The 15,559-nt window shown below is 46.6% G+C and overlaps 1 protein-coding gene across 1 annotated transcript in view; it reads right to left on the bottom strand.

The window, feature by feature from the left end:
* Positions 1–6,087: 6,087 nt before the first annotated feature.
* Positions 6,088–15,559, bottom strand: part of LOC135540315 (CTTNBP2 N-terminal-like protein) — a 36,576-nt gene continuing 27,104 nt past the window's right edge. Inside the window, exons 4-6 of the mRNA XM_064966902.1 lie at positions 11,997–12,230; positions 11,292–11,399; positions 6,088–11,194 (exon numbers count right to left, since the gene is read on the bottom strand). Coding sequence (XP_064822974.1) covers positions 9,914–11,194; positions 11,292–11,399; positions 11,997–12,230 — 1,623 coding nt within the window. The 3' untranslated portion in view covers positions 6,088–9,913. The remainder of the gene's footprint in view (positions 11,195–11,291; positions 11,400–11,996; positions 12,231–15,559) is intronic.

Raw genomic sequence — 15,559 nt, 5'->3', positions numbered from 1 at the left:
GTATTTGGCTCCATCCATCTTCCCATCAATTTTAACCATCTTCCCTGTCCCTGCTGAAGAAAAGCAGGCCCAAACCATGATGCTGCCACCACCATGTTTGACAGTGGGGATGGTATGGTCAGGGTGATGAGCTGTGTTGCTTTTACGCCACATAACGTTTTGCATTGTTTCCAAAAAGTTAAATTTTGGTTTCATCTGACCAGAGCACCTTCTTCCACATGTTTGGTGTGTCTCCCAGGTGGCTTGTGGCAAACTTTAAACAACACTTTTTATGGATATCTTTAAGATATGGCTTTCTTCTTGCCACTCTTCCATAAAGGCCAGATTTGTGCAATATACGACTGATTATTGTCCTATGGACAGTCTCCCACCTCAGCTGTAGATCTCTGCAGTTCATCCAGAGTGACCATGGGCCTCTTGGCTGCATCTCTGATCAGTCTTCTCCTTGTATGAGCTGAAAGTTTAGAGGGACGGCCAGGTCTTGGTAGATTTGCAGTGGTCTGATACTCCTTCCATTTCAATATTATCGCTTGCACAGTGCTCCTTGGGATGTTTAAAGCTTGGGAAATCTTTTTGTATCCAAATCCGGCTTTAAACTTCTTCACAACAGTATCTCGGACCTGCCTGGTGTGTTCCTTGTTCTTCATGATGCTCTCTGCGCTTTTAACGGACCTCTGAGACTATCACAGTGCAGGTGCATTTATACGGAGACTTGATTACACACAGGTGGATTGTATTTATCATCATTAGTCATTTAGGTCAACATTGGATCATTCAGAGATCCTCACTGAACTTCTGGAGAGAGTTTGCTTCACTGAAAGTAAAGGGGCTGAATAATTTTGCACGCCCAATTTTTCAGTTTTTGATTTACTTAAAAAAGTTTGAAATATCCAATAAATTTCGTTCCACTTCATGATTGTGTCCCACTTGTTGTTGATTCTTCACAAAAAAATACAGTTTTATATCTTTATGTTTGAAGCCTGAAATGTGGCAAAAGGTCGCAAAGTTCAAGGGGGCCGAATACTTTCGCAAGGCACTGTAGAAGAAGAGCAGAAGCTCTGTCGCTGCCGGCCCGCTGTACTCAGTTAGGTCTGGTCATGAAAACTCAACCTGACCTTCAGGTCAGATCCATGGACTTCTCCTGACTTACAGCCTGTCAAACAAACACCCAGTGACCGACTCAATACTCAACATCACAGTTTAGGTTCACAGCATATTTTTAGTCAATGGAAGTGCATGGTATCTTACTGTCACTACAGACATGACTCTGGCCTGATAGTATTCATCAGCTCGTCTGGCTAATGTGGAAACAAAGAGCTATGTTCAAGGACACTCCTGGCCTTGTACTTATCACAGTTCATTTGTAGTTGCTAGGTGCTATGTGTGAGCAGCTAGGGAAGAGGCCGCTGGACAATGGCAGCATGTGTGAATGTATTGGGTCATAATAATCAGCACAAATCCATGAGCATTAGTCAGACACCTAAGTAAAGGTCAAACAACAATACAGCAGCTGCCTAAAATGACCAACACATGAACAGTGGAGGTGGTGATGGGATTGCTGTGAGTGGCCTAAAATGACCAAAACATGGACAGTGGATGTGGTGCTGGAAGTGGCCTAAAATGACCAACACATGGACAGTGGAGGTGGTGCTGGGAGTGGCCTAAAATGACCAACACATGGACAGTGGAGGTGGTGCTGGAAGTGGCCTAAAATGACCAACACATGGACAGTGGAGGTGGTGCTGGAAGTGGCCTAAAATGACCAACACATGGACAGTGGAGGTGGTGCTGGGAGTGGCCTAAAATGACCAACACATGGACAGTGGAGGTGGTGCTGGAAGTGGCCTAAAATGACCAACACATGGACAGTGGAGGTGGTGCTGGGAGTGGCCTAAAATGACCAACACATGGACAGTGGAGGTGGTGCTGGAAGTGGCCTAAAATGACCAACACATGGACAGTGGAGGTGGTGCTGGGAGTGGCCTAAAATGACCAACAAATGGACAGTGGAGTAGTGCTGGGAGTGGCCTAAAATGACCAACACATGGACGGTGGAGGTGGTGCTCGTAGTGCTGGGAGTGACCTAAATGACCAAATCATGAACTGGTTTAGATATTATCTGTCGGAAAGAATGGTTTGTCCTCTGACAAATCAACTGTAAATTTCGGTGTTCCTCAAGGTTCTGTTTTAGGATCACTATTGTTTTCACTATATTTTTTACCTCTTGGAGATGTCATTCGAAAACATAATGTTAACTTTCACTGCTATGCGGATGACACACAGCTGTACATTTCAATGAAACATGGCGAAGCCCCAAAATTGCCCTCGCTAGAAGTCTGTGTTTTAGACATAAGGAAGTTGATGGCTGCAAACTTTCTACATTTAAACTCATACAAAACAGAGATGCTTGTTCTCGGTCCCAAGAAACAGAAAAGAGATCTTCTGTTGAATCTGACAATTAATCTTGACAATCTGACAATTAATAAAAGGTTTTACTGCTAAACTACAAAGCATTACATGGGCTTGCTCCTACCTATTTTCCGATTTGGTCCTACTGTACACGTACACTATGGTCACAAGACACTCCTAATTGTCCCTAGAATTTCTAAGCAAACAGCTGGAGGCAGGGCTTTCTCCTATAGAGCTCCATTTTTATGGAACGGTCTGCTTACCTATGTGAGATACGCAGACTCGGTCTCAACCTTTAAGTCTTTACTGAAGACTCATCTCTTCAGTGGGTCATATGATTGAGTGTAGTCTGGCCCAGGGGTGTGAAGGTGAACGGAAAGGCTCTGGAGCAAGAACCGCCCTTGCTGTCTCTGCCTGTTCGGTTCCCCTTTCTCCACTGGGATTCTCCCCTATTACAGCTGCTGAGTCACTGGCTTACTGGTGCTCTTCCATGCCGTCCCTAGGAGGGGTGCGTCACTTGAGTGGGTTGAGTCACTGACGTGATCTTCCTGTCTGGGTTGGCGCCCCCCCTTAGGTTGTGCCATGGCGGAGATCTTTGTAGGCTATACTCTGCCTTATCTCAGGATGGTAAGTTGGTGGTTGAAGATATCCCTCTGGTGGTGTGGGGGCTGTGCTTTGGCAAAGTGGGTGGGGTTATATCCTGCCTGTTTGGCCCTGTCCGGGGGTATCATCGGATGGGGCCACAGTGTCTCCTGACCCCTCCTGTCTCAGCCTCCAGTATTTATGCTGCAGTAGTTTATGTGTCGGGGGGCTAGGGTCAGTCTGTTATATCTGGAGTACTTCTCCTGTCTTATCCGGTGTCCTGTGTGAATTTATGCTCTCTCTAATTCTCTCTTTCTCTCTTTCTTTCTCTCTCTCGGAGTACCTGAGCCCTAGGACCATGCCTCAGGACTACCTGGCATGATGACTCCTTGCTGTCCCCAGTCCACCTGGCCGTGCTGCTGCTCCAGTTTCAACTGTTCTGCCTGAGGCTATGGAACCCTGACCTGTTCACCGGATGTGCTACATGTCCCAGACGTGCTGTTTTCAACTCTCTAGAGACAGCAGGAGTGGTAGAGATACTCTTAATGATCGGTTATGAACAGCCAACTGGCATTTACTCCTGCATTGCTTGTTGTTTGGGGTTTTAGGCCGGGTTTCTGTACAGCACTTTGAGATATCAGCTGATGTAAGAAGGGCTATATAAATACATTTGATTTGAGTGGAGGTGATGCTGGGAGTGGTCTAAAATGACCAACACAGACAGCGGAGGCGCAGTATGTGTCTCTCTTGGGAGTGAGGGGATTAGGGGGATTCAGAAGCCTAATTAAATTATTGTCTGCTCAATTTTATGACATGACACATCCCAGTTGTTTTTGGCCTCACATATCTTTTTATTCTAAAACATGGAGCATACATGCTTCACTGTACATAAAAATATATGTTTCTACCCACAGCTACTGGCTAAGCTTGAAGTGTTTGTCCTTCCTTTGGTTACATCACAGCCAGACCGAGGCTGCGGTGTCCTCATTACATGTGACCCTGTCTTTCTTTACCTCACGGACGGGCTGTAGATTTTACAGTGACAACTCTATAACAAATTGCTTTATAAGAAGCAGCTGATGGGCCAGTGGGCCCCCTGTCTAGAACGCTCCAGCTGTGGACTCTGAGCGCTCAGCACCATGCCACAATGCGACCATTCCTCCTATTCTGGGCCAGGCTCATGGTCCAGGCTAATTTTGGACAGGAGGACAGTGGCAGGGGAGAGACTCTGCCTGTCCCATCAGATGTCTGTCCTGGCCTGGATGACGACATGGCAACATAGCCAGTCACTACCCGCGTGTCACTTCCTTCGGCCTGTTAATAGATCTCCTCTTACAGGGTCGGGACAGTGCGAACAGTCACTCAGGATATTTTGTGGTTGGAGGTCTGTGAAGGGGTTGTAAATTCTCTCGGTAAATCACAATGGCTAATGTGTTCACCTTGACCTCTCTGGCATGAATTATGTTCACACCTTGTCCAACACACCTACCGGTAGTTGAGGATGATATCATATCACATCCTACTAACTACACCATGACTTATTACTGACTTGCTACAGTACGTCCCTTGGCTCTCTCATGCTGTACCACAACGATTTACAGCATAGTCTGTTGTTGAACCTCCTGGTTGTGGTGGTAACAGACATAGTGCTATTCTAGTACCATTTCTACTTAAAGATCCACTTTCTAGTCTTAGAGGACAGTAAAATGTCTCTAGGTCAAGTGATGGGCTGGCATCAGACATGGGAGCTTAGTCTGCCTCCGCTCTGGCCTTCAGCTGCCCTCAGCCCGGGCTGGCAGATAGGACCTGCCTGAGCCCTAGCCTGTCACAGCAGCTCAGATGTGGCCACTCACAGCTCATCATCCAGGGACTGTGTTTACTGAGAGAGCTTTGCTGGAGGCCAGACATGTCTGTGTTGGCCTCGCAATGCGGCCCTGCTGTCCCACACAGGAATGTTAATGAGGTGAGTGGAGCAGGAGAGGTGACCCACTCTGTTCCCATGCAGGCAGGAGAGGAGGAACCGCCTGTCTGCTGAGAAACGGGTCTGCTACCCCGGTCGGTTGGTCAGCGCATGCTGACCTGCTCCACACTCCATAAGGTCACTCACTCTGAAATGACTTAACTTTGGCTTCAGATATCGGGCCATAGTAAGGAACATGTTGGACCATATAGGAGACATGTTGAATATGAATAACGGAGTGCTGGGTTACTAATGGACTGACTTTGGATGAGACAGAAATTGTATGCATCTACTTCACTGTAACATTTCGAACCACAGATTGTATGAAACAAGTTGAAAAATTTCAATTGAAAAATTTGTGGTCATCCTCAAATCCTTAAAAAACGTAGGTGCTGGGCTAATAAAGAATACATGTGAAGAACAGAAAAGATTCACTGCTTGAATTGGGAGCATAAACAGTGTAGAGGCCTTCCTGTTCTTTATTTTATTTGCAATTTCACAACAGCTGGTGGCTGCCTTTGTGCTACTCTTGATTGAATCAACACACAAAAGACGAACACATACCAGAAGAATACAACATGCATGTTTTGGGTAGAAGCATCAGTGCCTTATTCATGGGAAAGTTGTAAGTGGTGTGGTAATTACAACTTTACATATTTTATTTTCATTTAACCTTTATTTAACTTTAACCAGAGCTGTTAAGTCCAATCCTTTTCTGTTGGCTGTGATTAGAACAAGCGCCATTCATTGTGTGTGTAGTAGAGGTGTGTGTACACAGTGATTTTCCAGTGTTATCTGCTGGCTGGGGGCTTTATACCAGAGACAGCGAGAGTGAGTACCTTTGTCTGCTACGTAATGAAACAGTGACACCTGGTGGAAAGGGCCACAATTAGTGGGATTCAAAAGAGGAACAATTTCAATTGCATGCATTTCCATGATTCCTCACATACTCTCACCCCACCTCCTTCTCAAGATCCACTGGATCAGAAGGTTAGAGTTCCCGCCCCTATGACTTTCTCATCCAATGGGTTTTGTGAATGACACGAGGAGAGAGGACGCAAGGAATAAAGGAAATGCAATTGAGATTCTCTCATAGACCAGAAGAAAGCGATGGACAATCAGTAAAACCAGGAAAGCATGGTCAGATCTTTTAATGTGCGTTGGAAACTACCAGACCAGGGTTATTGATCAATAGATATATAAATAGATACAGTGAGGGTGGGAAGTGAGCGGACTCATTTTATATCCATCATGGATAATACTGTAACAAATCATATGATTAGCATGGTATAAAAAAACATTAACATTCAATCATATGCATGGAAGTTTAAAAGGTTATGCAATGCAGTACAATACATAATAATCTGAGTACTGTAAAATAGAATTGTGCTGTGAATTGCGCTGTGTATACATACACCACATGGCCAAAAAGTACCTGCTTGTCGAACATCTCATTCCAAAATCATGGGCATTAATATGGAGTTGGTTCCCCCTTTGCTGCTATAACAGCCTCCTCCACTCTTCTGGAAAATCTTTCCACTAAATGAGGGGACTTGCTTCGATTCAGTCACAAGAGCATTAGTGAGGTCGGGCACTGATGTTGGGCGATTAGGCCTGGACTATGATACAGCTCACTTCACTACCAGAGATTACCTGGCTTTCCAATTCATCCCAAAGGTGTTTCGATAGGGTTGAGGTCAGGGCTCTGTGCAGACCAGTCAAGTTCATCCACACCGATCTCGACAAACAATTTCTGTATGGACCTCGCTTTGAGTACAGGGACACTCTCATGCTGAAACAGGAAAGGGCCTTCTCCAAACTGTTGCTACAAAGTTGGAAGCACAGAATTATCTAGAATGTTATTGTATGCTGTAGCGTTAAGATTTTCCTTCACTGGAACTAAGGGGCCAATCTCGAACCATGAAAAACAGCCCCAGACCATTATTCTACTTCCACCAACCTTTACAGTTGGCACTATGCATTCGGGCAGGTATTGTCCTCCTGGCATTCACCAAACCCAGATTCATCTGTCTGACTGCCAGATGGTGAAGCGTGATCCATCACTCCAGAGAATGCATTTCCACTGCTCCAGAGTCCAATGGCGGTGAGCTTTACACTACTTCAACCGACACTTTGCATTGCGCATGGTGATCTTAGGCTTGTTTGCGGCTGCTCAGCTATGGAAACCCATTTCAAGCTGCCGACAAACAATTATTGTGCTGACGTTGCTTCCAGAGGCAGTTTGGAACTCGGTAGTGAGTGTTGCAACCGAGGACAGACCATCTTTACTCCTGTCAGCAACGGGTGTGGCTGAAATAACCAAATCCACTCATTTGAAGGGGTGTCCACATACTTTTGTATTTACAGTGTATATTTCCACACTGAGGTTGGAATAATACTGTGCAATTGTGAAAATGATGATAATGCCCTTTTAGTGTAAGAGCTGTTTTAAAAGACTGCCTGAAATTTCAGCTTGTTTTGCATGGGTGTGGTTTTGGACTGCCTGGCGACATCACCAGGCGGTAAAATTAATAGACCAACAACAAAGAGAGTTTGCCCTCTCTGCCAATAGCTAGTTTTCAGGTTACATGTCCCTCCCACTAGGCTAGTCCAATAAGCCGCTCACTCAGACCACTCCCAGACAGTCATAGTAAAATTATTGCTTGACAAATTGCTTTTTGCAAAAGAAGCAATTTTTTGTTCCTCTTTGAACATTTTAATTGAAAACAATCACAGTAAGGTACTTAAATATCACCCAGTAATTCATTGATGTTGAGATAAAAAATGTCTGCATTGGACCTTTAAGATCGTATTAAATTAACAACAAATGCAAGCAGAAATCATTAAGTGACGATACTACAATATATTACATTATTATGATGTATAATACTTTGATATTTCCCCCCACAACTACCCCCTCATCATTGCCAGAATAGCTATGGGGTAAATAACAGACGTTATAGTACAGTAAATTCTATGTAATACTATAACTATAATATAATACTTGATTGTCTTACTAAACCATGCAGCAGTGCTGATTACCAGTCCTGGCAGCCAAGTGATACACTAAGGTAACATTTAATGCTGATGTACCATATAAAGAACGAATGAACCATTGGTATGAGAGAAAATATACATTTGTTATAGTAATTACTATACATAAAGTACATTATATTAATAATAATACTGTATACATTATACATATTGTCAACTGATCAAGACTTGAAGATACAGAATGTTAAAATCATGTGCCACGTTAGGAAATATAATGTGTTAAGCCGCCCAGTTTCATTATTAAACTCTGAAGTTCAGGATAAACTCTTATTTTATTCAGTGTTTCCAGAACATCAATGCAGGCTAAATCCAAATCCTGATTTAGAGATATGTTTATTTCCTAACTCAATTTCAGAAGCTGTATTATAAGCAGTGTTGGACTCAATTCAGAATGTAATTGAGAATGTCTCATAAATTCCAATACAATTACTGAATTTGAATTGAATTAGAACTGAAGTAGTAAACAGGATACAGAATTTCAATTTTAATTTGAATGAAATGAAATAGAATTGAATTCAGGGAAATTCAATGCAATTCAAATGCCTATTCTATATTGGGTGTAGTCTACAAATATAATGTACATCTTGTACATCAAAAATGTCATTATATACATGAATGTAAAATATTATTGAAACAATTGATTTTCAGGACAAACTGTACTTAATTCATCACTTAAATGTAGTTAAATATTGATGAAAATACTATGTTTCCCAGAATGCATTAGTTTATCCATCAAGTTGACCCTGAGGCCTTCAAAAGGAAGCCAAACAAATGAAATTCTTGGTGGAAATATAATTGGCTATTCTAAGCATAGAGGTGAAGAATGTAAATGAACACTGTTTCCAGAGAAAAGTTAAATATTATTTGGTATCTGGAAATGTGACCTGTCAGATTCAATGAAACTCTCATGTTCTATGACTGAGTGGAATTTCTTTGAATTGTACTGAATTAAATTTCACTTCCTGTCACTCCCTCAAATTCTACATCTTGTGGGGTGTGGCCAATTAAATTTCAATGAGTTTCATGAGTTGAAATTCATGAAATTTCATGAGTTGAATGGGAGTCAGTTCCATCATTCTGAATTGGGCCCAACCCTGATGATAAGTAGTGCAGAGAGAGATTTGATTGGCCCATGACTGTATGCCGTAACGGACATGCATTTTTGCCTGTTTTTCACCATTTTACTGAATAAACTTATGCTATTATTATTATTATTATTTCTTATTATTGTTATTTTATTTATTACGATTCAGAAAGCAAAAAATTGATACGTACAAATATATCTACAGTGAGTGTACAAAACATTAGGAACACCTGCTCATTCCATGACAGACTGACCAGGTGAATCCATGTTAAAGCTATGATCCCTTATTGATGTCACTTGTTAAATTCACTTAAATTAGTGTACATGAAGGGGAGGAGACAGGTTAAAGCAGGATATTTTAGCCTTGAGACAATTGAGACATGAACAGGGTGAATGGGCAAGACAAAAGGTTTAAGTGCCTTTGAACGGGGTACAAGAACTGCAACGCTGCTGGGTTTTTCACGCTCAAATTTTTCCCATGTGTATCAACAATGGTCCAAAGGACTTCCAGTCAACTTGACACAACTGTGGGAAGCATTGGAGCCAACATGGCCAGCATCCCTGTGGAACGCTTTCTGCACCTTGTAGAGTCCATGTCCCAACAAATTGAGAATGTTCTGAGGGCTAAAAGAGGGTGCAACTCAATATTAGGAAGGTGTTCCTAATGTTTTTCCAACTAGGTGTATAGTGCTATAGAATGAAACAGACCAAAAAATTCCAATAAATACAGTTAACTTGACAGTGTTTTGGAGCATCTCTCTGCATACAAACATGTGAGCAGTATAAGAGAACACAGCGCTAGTAGCACCCAGTAGCAGGCTAGACTAGCTGGTGGAGGACACCACCATATCCAGCTCTTTAACATTCTCCTGGCACCTGGTGAGACCACAGCTTCCAGACAGCTCAGGGAAGTGGTTGGCTCTGGTACCAGGGATGGGTGACGCTGGAGACTGGGTCAGGGCAGGCTTCTTAGGGGGGATGGGGGGCGGGTTGCCCCTCTCTGCTCGGGGAATGGTAGGTGAGCGGACCCCCAGAGGCAGAGCAGCACCAGAGGCCCTGGGGATTACTGGGGAGGAGGGGGCCAGGTTACGGTAGTCAGTGCCAAAGGGAGAACTGTTGGGTGGCGGAGGTTTGGCCCCCTGCTGGACTGTGAAGCGGGACAGGACCTGGGTGACAGTGCTGCGGGCCAGCTGCTTGGCCGGGCTGTGAACAGGGACAGAGACGGGCTCAGGGGATGGGCTGGGGGTTGGGGACAGGTCTCTGGGGGAGTGAGGCAGGCTACCACCCCCTCCTCCACCCTGCTGCTGCTGTTGCTGCTCTGGGTCAGTGTGGCCCTGAAACTTGTGGCGAGCAGCATGGAAGCGATGGTTGATGCCTACCTGGTAGGAGGACTGGTAGCTGGGGCTGGTGACCAGCTGAGGAGAGGAGCATGGGGAGGAGGTGACGGAGGAGGTCCCCGTGCTGCAGAGGGATATAATTTTGGTCAGGAGGGCAGGGGACCCAAGAACAGAGCTGCTGTTCTCACTCCAGTTGTCCTGGTCCAATCTGTCTGGAAGGGCTGGCACCTGCTCCTCCGTGGGGCAGTCATGGTGCCCGTTGACTTTAGGTTCCTCAGTCTCGCCCCCTTCTGCCTGGCTGGGGTGTGGGGGGGGTGGTGGTGACCCTCCACTGGTGTCCACAGGATATTCTCTCCTCTCCTCCTCAGCTCCCCTCTCTCCCTGCAGCTCTCTCTTCAGGGCCTCCACCTGCTCCTGCAGCTGGCAGTACTGGGCATCCTCTTTCTTGAGCCGGGAGCGGAGCTGCTCCCTCTCCGTATCGAACTCAGCCAGCTGCTCCTCCACCCTGGCCTCCATCTGAAGGGCCCTCCTCCTCTCCTCCTGCAGCTCAGCCCTCAGGGCAAGGACTTCCCCCTGCTCCTTCTCCAGCCTACGGCCTGCCTCAGCCAGGCGGTGGCCCTCCTCCAGGGCCCGCTGGCTGGCCCACTTGCACTCCTTGGCCAGGGCAGAGGAGAGCTGCTTGTGCTGCACCCGCTCCTCCTCCAGCTGCTCCAGGACCTTCTTCTGTTCCTTCTCCAGACGACACAACTGGCCTCGCTCGAATTCCAGCTAAAGGCACAGAATAGAGTAGAATAGGTTACAACGGATAAAAACTAAATAGCCCATAGCAGTTATCATCACTCAGATATTGATGTTATAACTCAACCTGTTGCAAGAGGCGTTCCCTCTCCTTTTCCAGGATGCAAGTGACATCATCGCCCTCGGCTGTGTCCTCTGCATGCCTTCTCCTCTCTTCCTCCAGATCTGCAATGGCCTGACACAACCCCAGGGGGAGACAGAGACACAGAAATGATCCTCAGGTTAGGATATTCTGCTCACTAAATACTTCCCTGAGACAAGGTGGAAAATACCCCCCCCCCTGATTAGTTATGCTTTGGTATCCAGCTAGTTTATCTTTAATCTAATCAAGAGTGGAGGGGTTGGCATCTAAACCTCAGTCATCCCCAGTCCCAACCCCAGTCCCAGCTGTAGCCCCAGCCCCAGTCCCAGCTGTAGCCCCAGCCCCAGTCCCAACTCCAGTCCCAGCTACAGCCCCAGCTCCAGTCCCAACCCCAGTCCCAACCACAGCCCCAGCTCCAGTCCCAACCCCAGTCCCAGCTCCAGTCCCAACCCCAGTCCCAGCTACAGCCCCAGCTTCAGTCCCAACCCCAGTCCCAGCTCCAGTCCCAACCCCAGTCCCAGCTACAGCCCCAGCTTCAGTCCCAACCCCAGTCCCAGCTCCAGTCCCAGCCCCAGTCCCAGCTGCAGCCCCAGTCCCAGCTGCAGCCCCAGCTCCAGTCCCAGCTGCAGCCCCAGCTCCAGATCCCAACCCCATCTCCAGCCACTGCCCAAGCGCCAGCCCCAGACCTACCTTCCTCTGCCTGCACTCAGCTGCAGCTAGTTGGGCCAGCATCTTCTCCTGCATCTTCCTGCAGTGGGTGACCACCAGCTTGAGTACAGCGAGGGGGCTGAAGCATGCTGCAGCCTGGTGGAACCCAGAGCTCTGCCCTCCCAAGGCATTGCTGTCCCTCTGCAGAGCCAGGAACGGATCGCTCAGATTGTACTTCCCATAGCGCTCTTCCACGTAGGTGTCTCTGTGCTGGGCCTGAGGAAGCAGAGGAGGGTTGAGAGACACAGGTGTACTGTATGTTTGTCAACATCGGCTATATGGTGTAGACTGTATGTTTGTCAACATGGGCTACAGTGGGGCAAAAAAGTATTTAGTCAGCCACCAATTGTGCAAGTTCTCCCACTTAAAAAGATGAGAGGCCTGTAATTGTCATCATAGGTACACTTCAACTATGACAGACAAAATCAGAAAAAAAATCCAGAAAATCACATTGTAGGATTTTTAATGGATGTATTTGCAAATTATGGTGGATAATAAGTATTTGGTCACCTACAAACAAGCAAGATTTCTGGCTCTCACAGAACTTCTTCTTTAAGAGGCTCCTCTGTCCTCCACTCGTTACCTGTATTAATGGCACCTGTTTGAACTTGTTATCAGTATAAAAGACACCTGTCCACAACCTCAAACAGTCACACTCCAAACTCCACTATGGCCAAGACCAAAGATCTGTCAAAGGACACCAGAAACAAAATTGTAGACCTGCACCAGGCTGGGAAGACTGAATCTGCAATAGGTAAGCAGCTTGTTTGAAGAAATAAACTGTGGAAGCAATTATTATGAAATGGAAGACATACAAGACCACTGATAATCTCCCTCGATCTGGGGCTCCACACAAGATCTCACCCCGTTGGGTCAAAATGATCACAAGAACGGTGAGCAAAAATCCCAGAACCACACGAGGGGACCTAGTGAATGACCTGCAGAGAGCTGGGACCAAAGTAACAAAGCCTACCATCAGTAACACACTACGCCTCCAGGGACTCAAATCCTGCAGTGCCAGACGTGTCCCCCTGCTTAAGCCAGTACATGTCCAGGCCCGTCTGAAGTTTGCTAGAGAGCATTTGGATGATCCAGAAGAAGATTGGGAGAATGTCATATGGTCAGATGAAAACAAAATATAATTTTTGGGTAAAAACTCAACTCGTTGTGTTTGGAGGACAAAGAATGCTGAGTTGCATCCAAAGAACATCTTACCTACTGTGAAGAATGGGGGTGGAAACATCATGCTTTGGGGCTGTTTTTCTGCAAAGGGACCAGGACGACTGATCCGTGTAAAGGAAAGAATGAATGGGGCCATGTATCGTGAGATTTTGAGTGAAAACCTCCTTCCATCTGCAAGGGCATTGAAGATGAAACGTGGCTGGGTCTTTCAGCATGACAATGATCCCAAACACACCGCCCGGACAATGAAAGAGTGGCTTCGTAAGAAGCATTTCAAGGTCCTGGAGTGGCCTAGCCAGTCTCCTGATCTCAACCCCATAGAAAATCTTTGAAGGGAGTTGAAAGTCCGTGTTGCCCAGCAACAGCCCCAAAACATCACTGCTCTAGAGGAGATCTGGATGGAGGAATGGGCCAAAATACCAGCAACAGTGTGTGAAAACCCTGTGAAGACTTACAGAAAACGTTTGACCTCTGTCATTGCCAACAAAGGGTATATAACAAAGTATTGAGATAAACTTTTGTTATTGACCAAATACTTATTTTCCACCATAATTTGCAAATAAATTCATTAAAAATCCTACAATGTGATTTTCTGGATTTTTTTTTCTCATTTTGTCTGTCATAGTTGAAGTCTACCTATGATGAAAATTACAGGCCTCCCTCATCTTTTTAAGTGGGAGAACTTGCACAATTGGTGGCTGACCAAATACTTTTTTGCCCCACTGTATATGGTGGAGACTGTATGTTTGTCAACATGGGCTATATGGTGTAGACTGTGTGTTTGTCAACATGGGCTATATGGTGTAGACTGTGTGTTTGTCAACATGGGCTATATGGTGTAGACTGTGTGTTTGTCAACATGGGCTATATGGTGTAGACTGTGTGTTTGTCAACATGGGCTATATGGTGTAGACTGTGTGTTTGTCAACATGGGCTATATGGTGTAGGATGATGGTTGTTATTGTTCAGTCAGCTCTTACTGTAACGCTCATTTAAGATTCTACCTAAATAAACACACTCTTTACCGGAGATATTTTACAGTTTTGTAACTATGTAAGAAAATCAACCAATCTCATCATCAGACACTCGCTAACTAGCACTATAAACATGTACTATACACAAGTTTAACCTGGCTTCCCAGTAATTTTAAAATACATAATCTGTTTCTTTTTCAGTTTTTACATTCTGCTATTTTTCTCCCTTCAGGCCTGCTGCAGGAATCTTCCTTCCACTCCACTGCCCGCTAAACAGGAAGTCAGCCAGAGCTGCAAACATTACATGCCAAGAGAAACATCAACCATATTTTCTATGGGGGTGGGGATTCCTATCCCTACCAGGAAGATGGGGAGAGGGGAGGGAGAGAGAGCAGGAGAGAGAGAGGGGGAGTAGGAGGAGAGAGAGAGGAGGAGAGAGGGAGTAGGAGGAGAGAGAGAGGGGGAGGGAGTAGGAGGAGAGAGGGAGTAGGAGGAGAGAGAGAGGAGGAGAGAGGGAGTAGGAGGAGAGAGGGAGTAGGAGGAGAGAGAGAGGAGGAGAGAGGGGGAGGGAGTAGGAGGAGAGAGGGGGGGAGGGAGTAGGAGGAGAGGGAGTAGGAGGAGGGAGAGGGGGAGGGAGTAGGAGGAGAGAGAGGGGGAGGGAGTAGGAGGAGAGAGGGAGTAGGAGGAGAGAGAGGGGGGAGGGAGTAGGAGGAGAGAGAGGGGGAGGGAGTAGGAGGAGAGAGGGAGTAGGAGGAGAGAGAGAGGGGGAGGGAGTAGGAGGAGAGAGAGAGGGGAGAGGGAGTAGGAGGAGAGAGGGAGTAGGAGGAGAGAGAGGGGGAGGGAGGAGGAGGAGAGAGGGAGAGGGAGTAGGAGGAGAGAGGGGGAGGGGTAGGAGGAGGAGAGGGAGTAGGAGGAGGAGAGGGAGGGAGTAGGAGGAGAGAGGGGGGGAGTAGGAGGAGAGAGGGGGGAGGGAGTAGGAGGAGAGAGGGAGTAGGAGGAGGGAGAGGGGGAGGGAGGAGGAGGAGAGAGAGGGGGAGGGAGTAGGAGGAGAGAGGGGAGGGAGAGGAGGAGAGAGGGAGGGGGAGGGAGTAGGAGGAGAGAGAGGGGAGGGAGTAGGAGGAGAGGGAGGAGAGAGAGAGGGGGAGGGAGTAGGAGGAGAGAGGGGGGAGGGAGTAGGAGGAGAGAGAGAGAGGAGGGAGAGGGAGGAGAGGGGAGGAGGAGGGGAGAGAGAGAGAGGGGAGGGGAGAGGGGAGAGTAGGAGGCAATAGAGGATAGGGCAGTAGAGAGCGAGGGGGAGGAAGTAGGAGGAGAGAGCAGGCAATGAGGATAGGGCAGTAGAACGAGGGGGAGGAAGTAGGAGGAGAGTGAGAGTGGGGGAGGGAGGCGGAG

Source organism: Oncorhynchus masou, chromosome 5, assembly GCF_036934945.1.
Source record: "Oncorhynchus masou masou isolate Uvic2021 chromosome 5, UVic_Omas_1.1, whole genome shotgun sequence".
NCBI lineage: Eukaryota > Metazoa > Chordata > Actinopteri > Salmoniformes > Salmonidae > Oncorhynchus > Oncorhynchus masou.
This window is presented reverse-complemented; position numbering and strand designations above follow the sequence as displayed.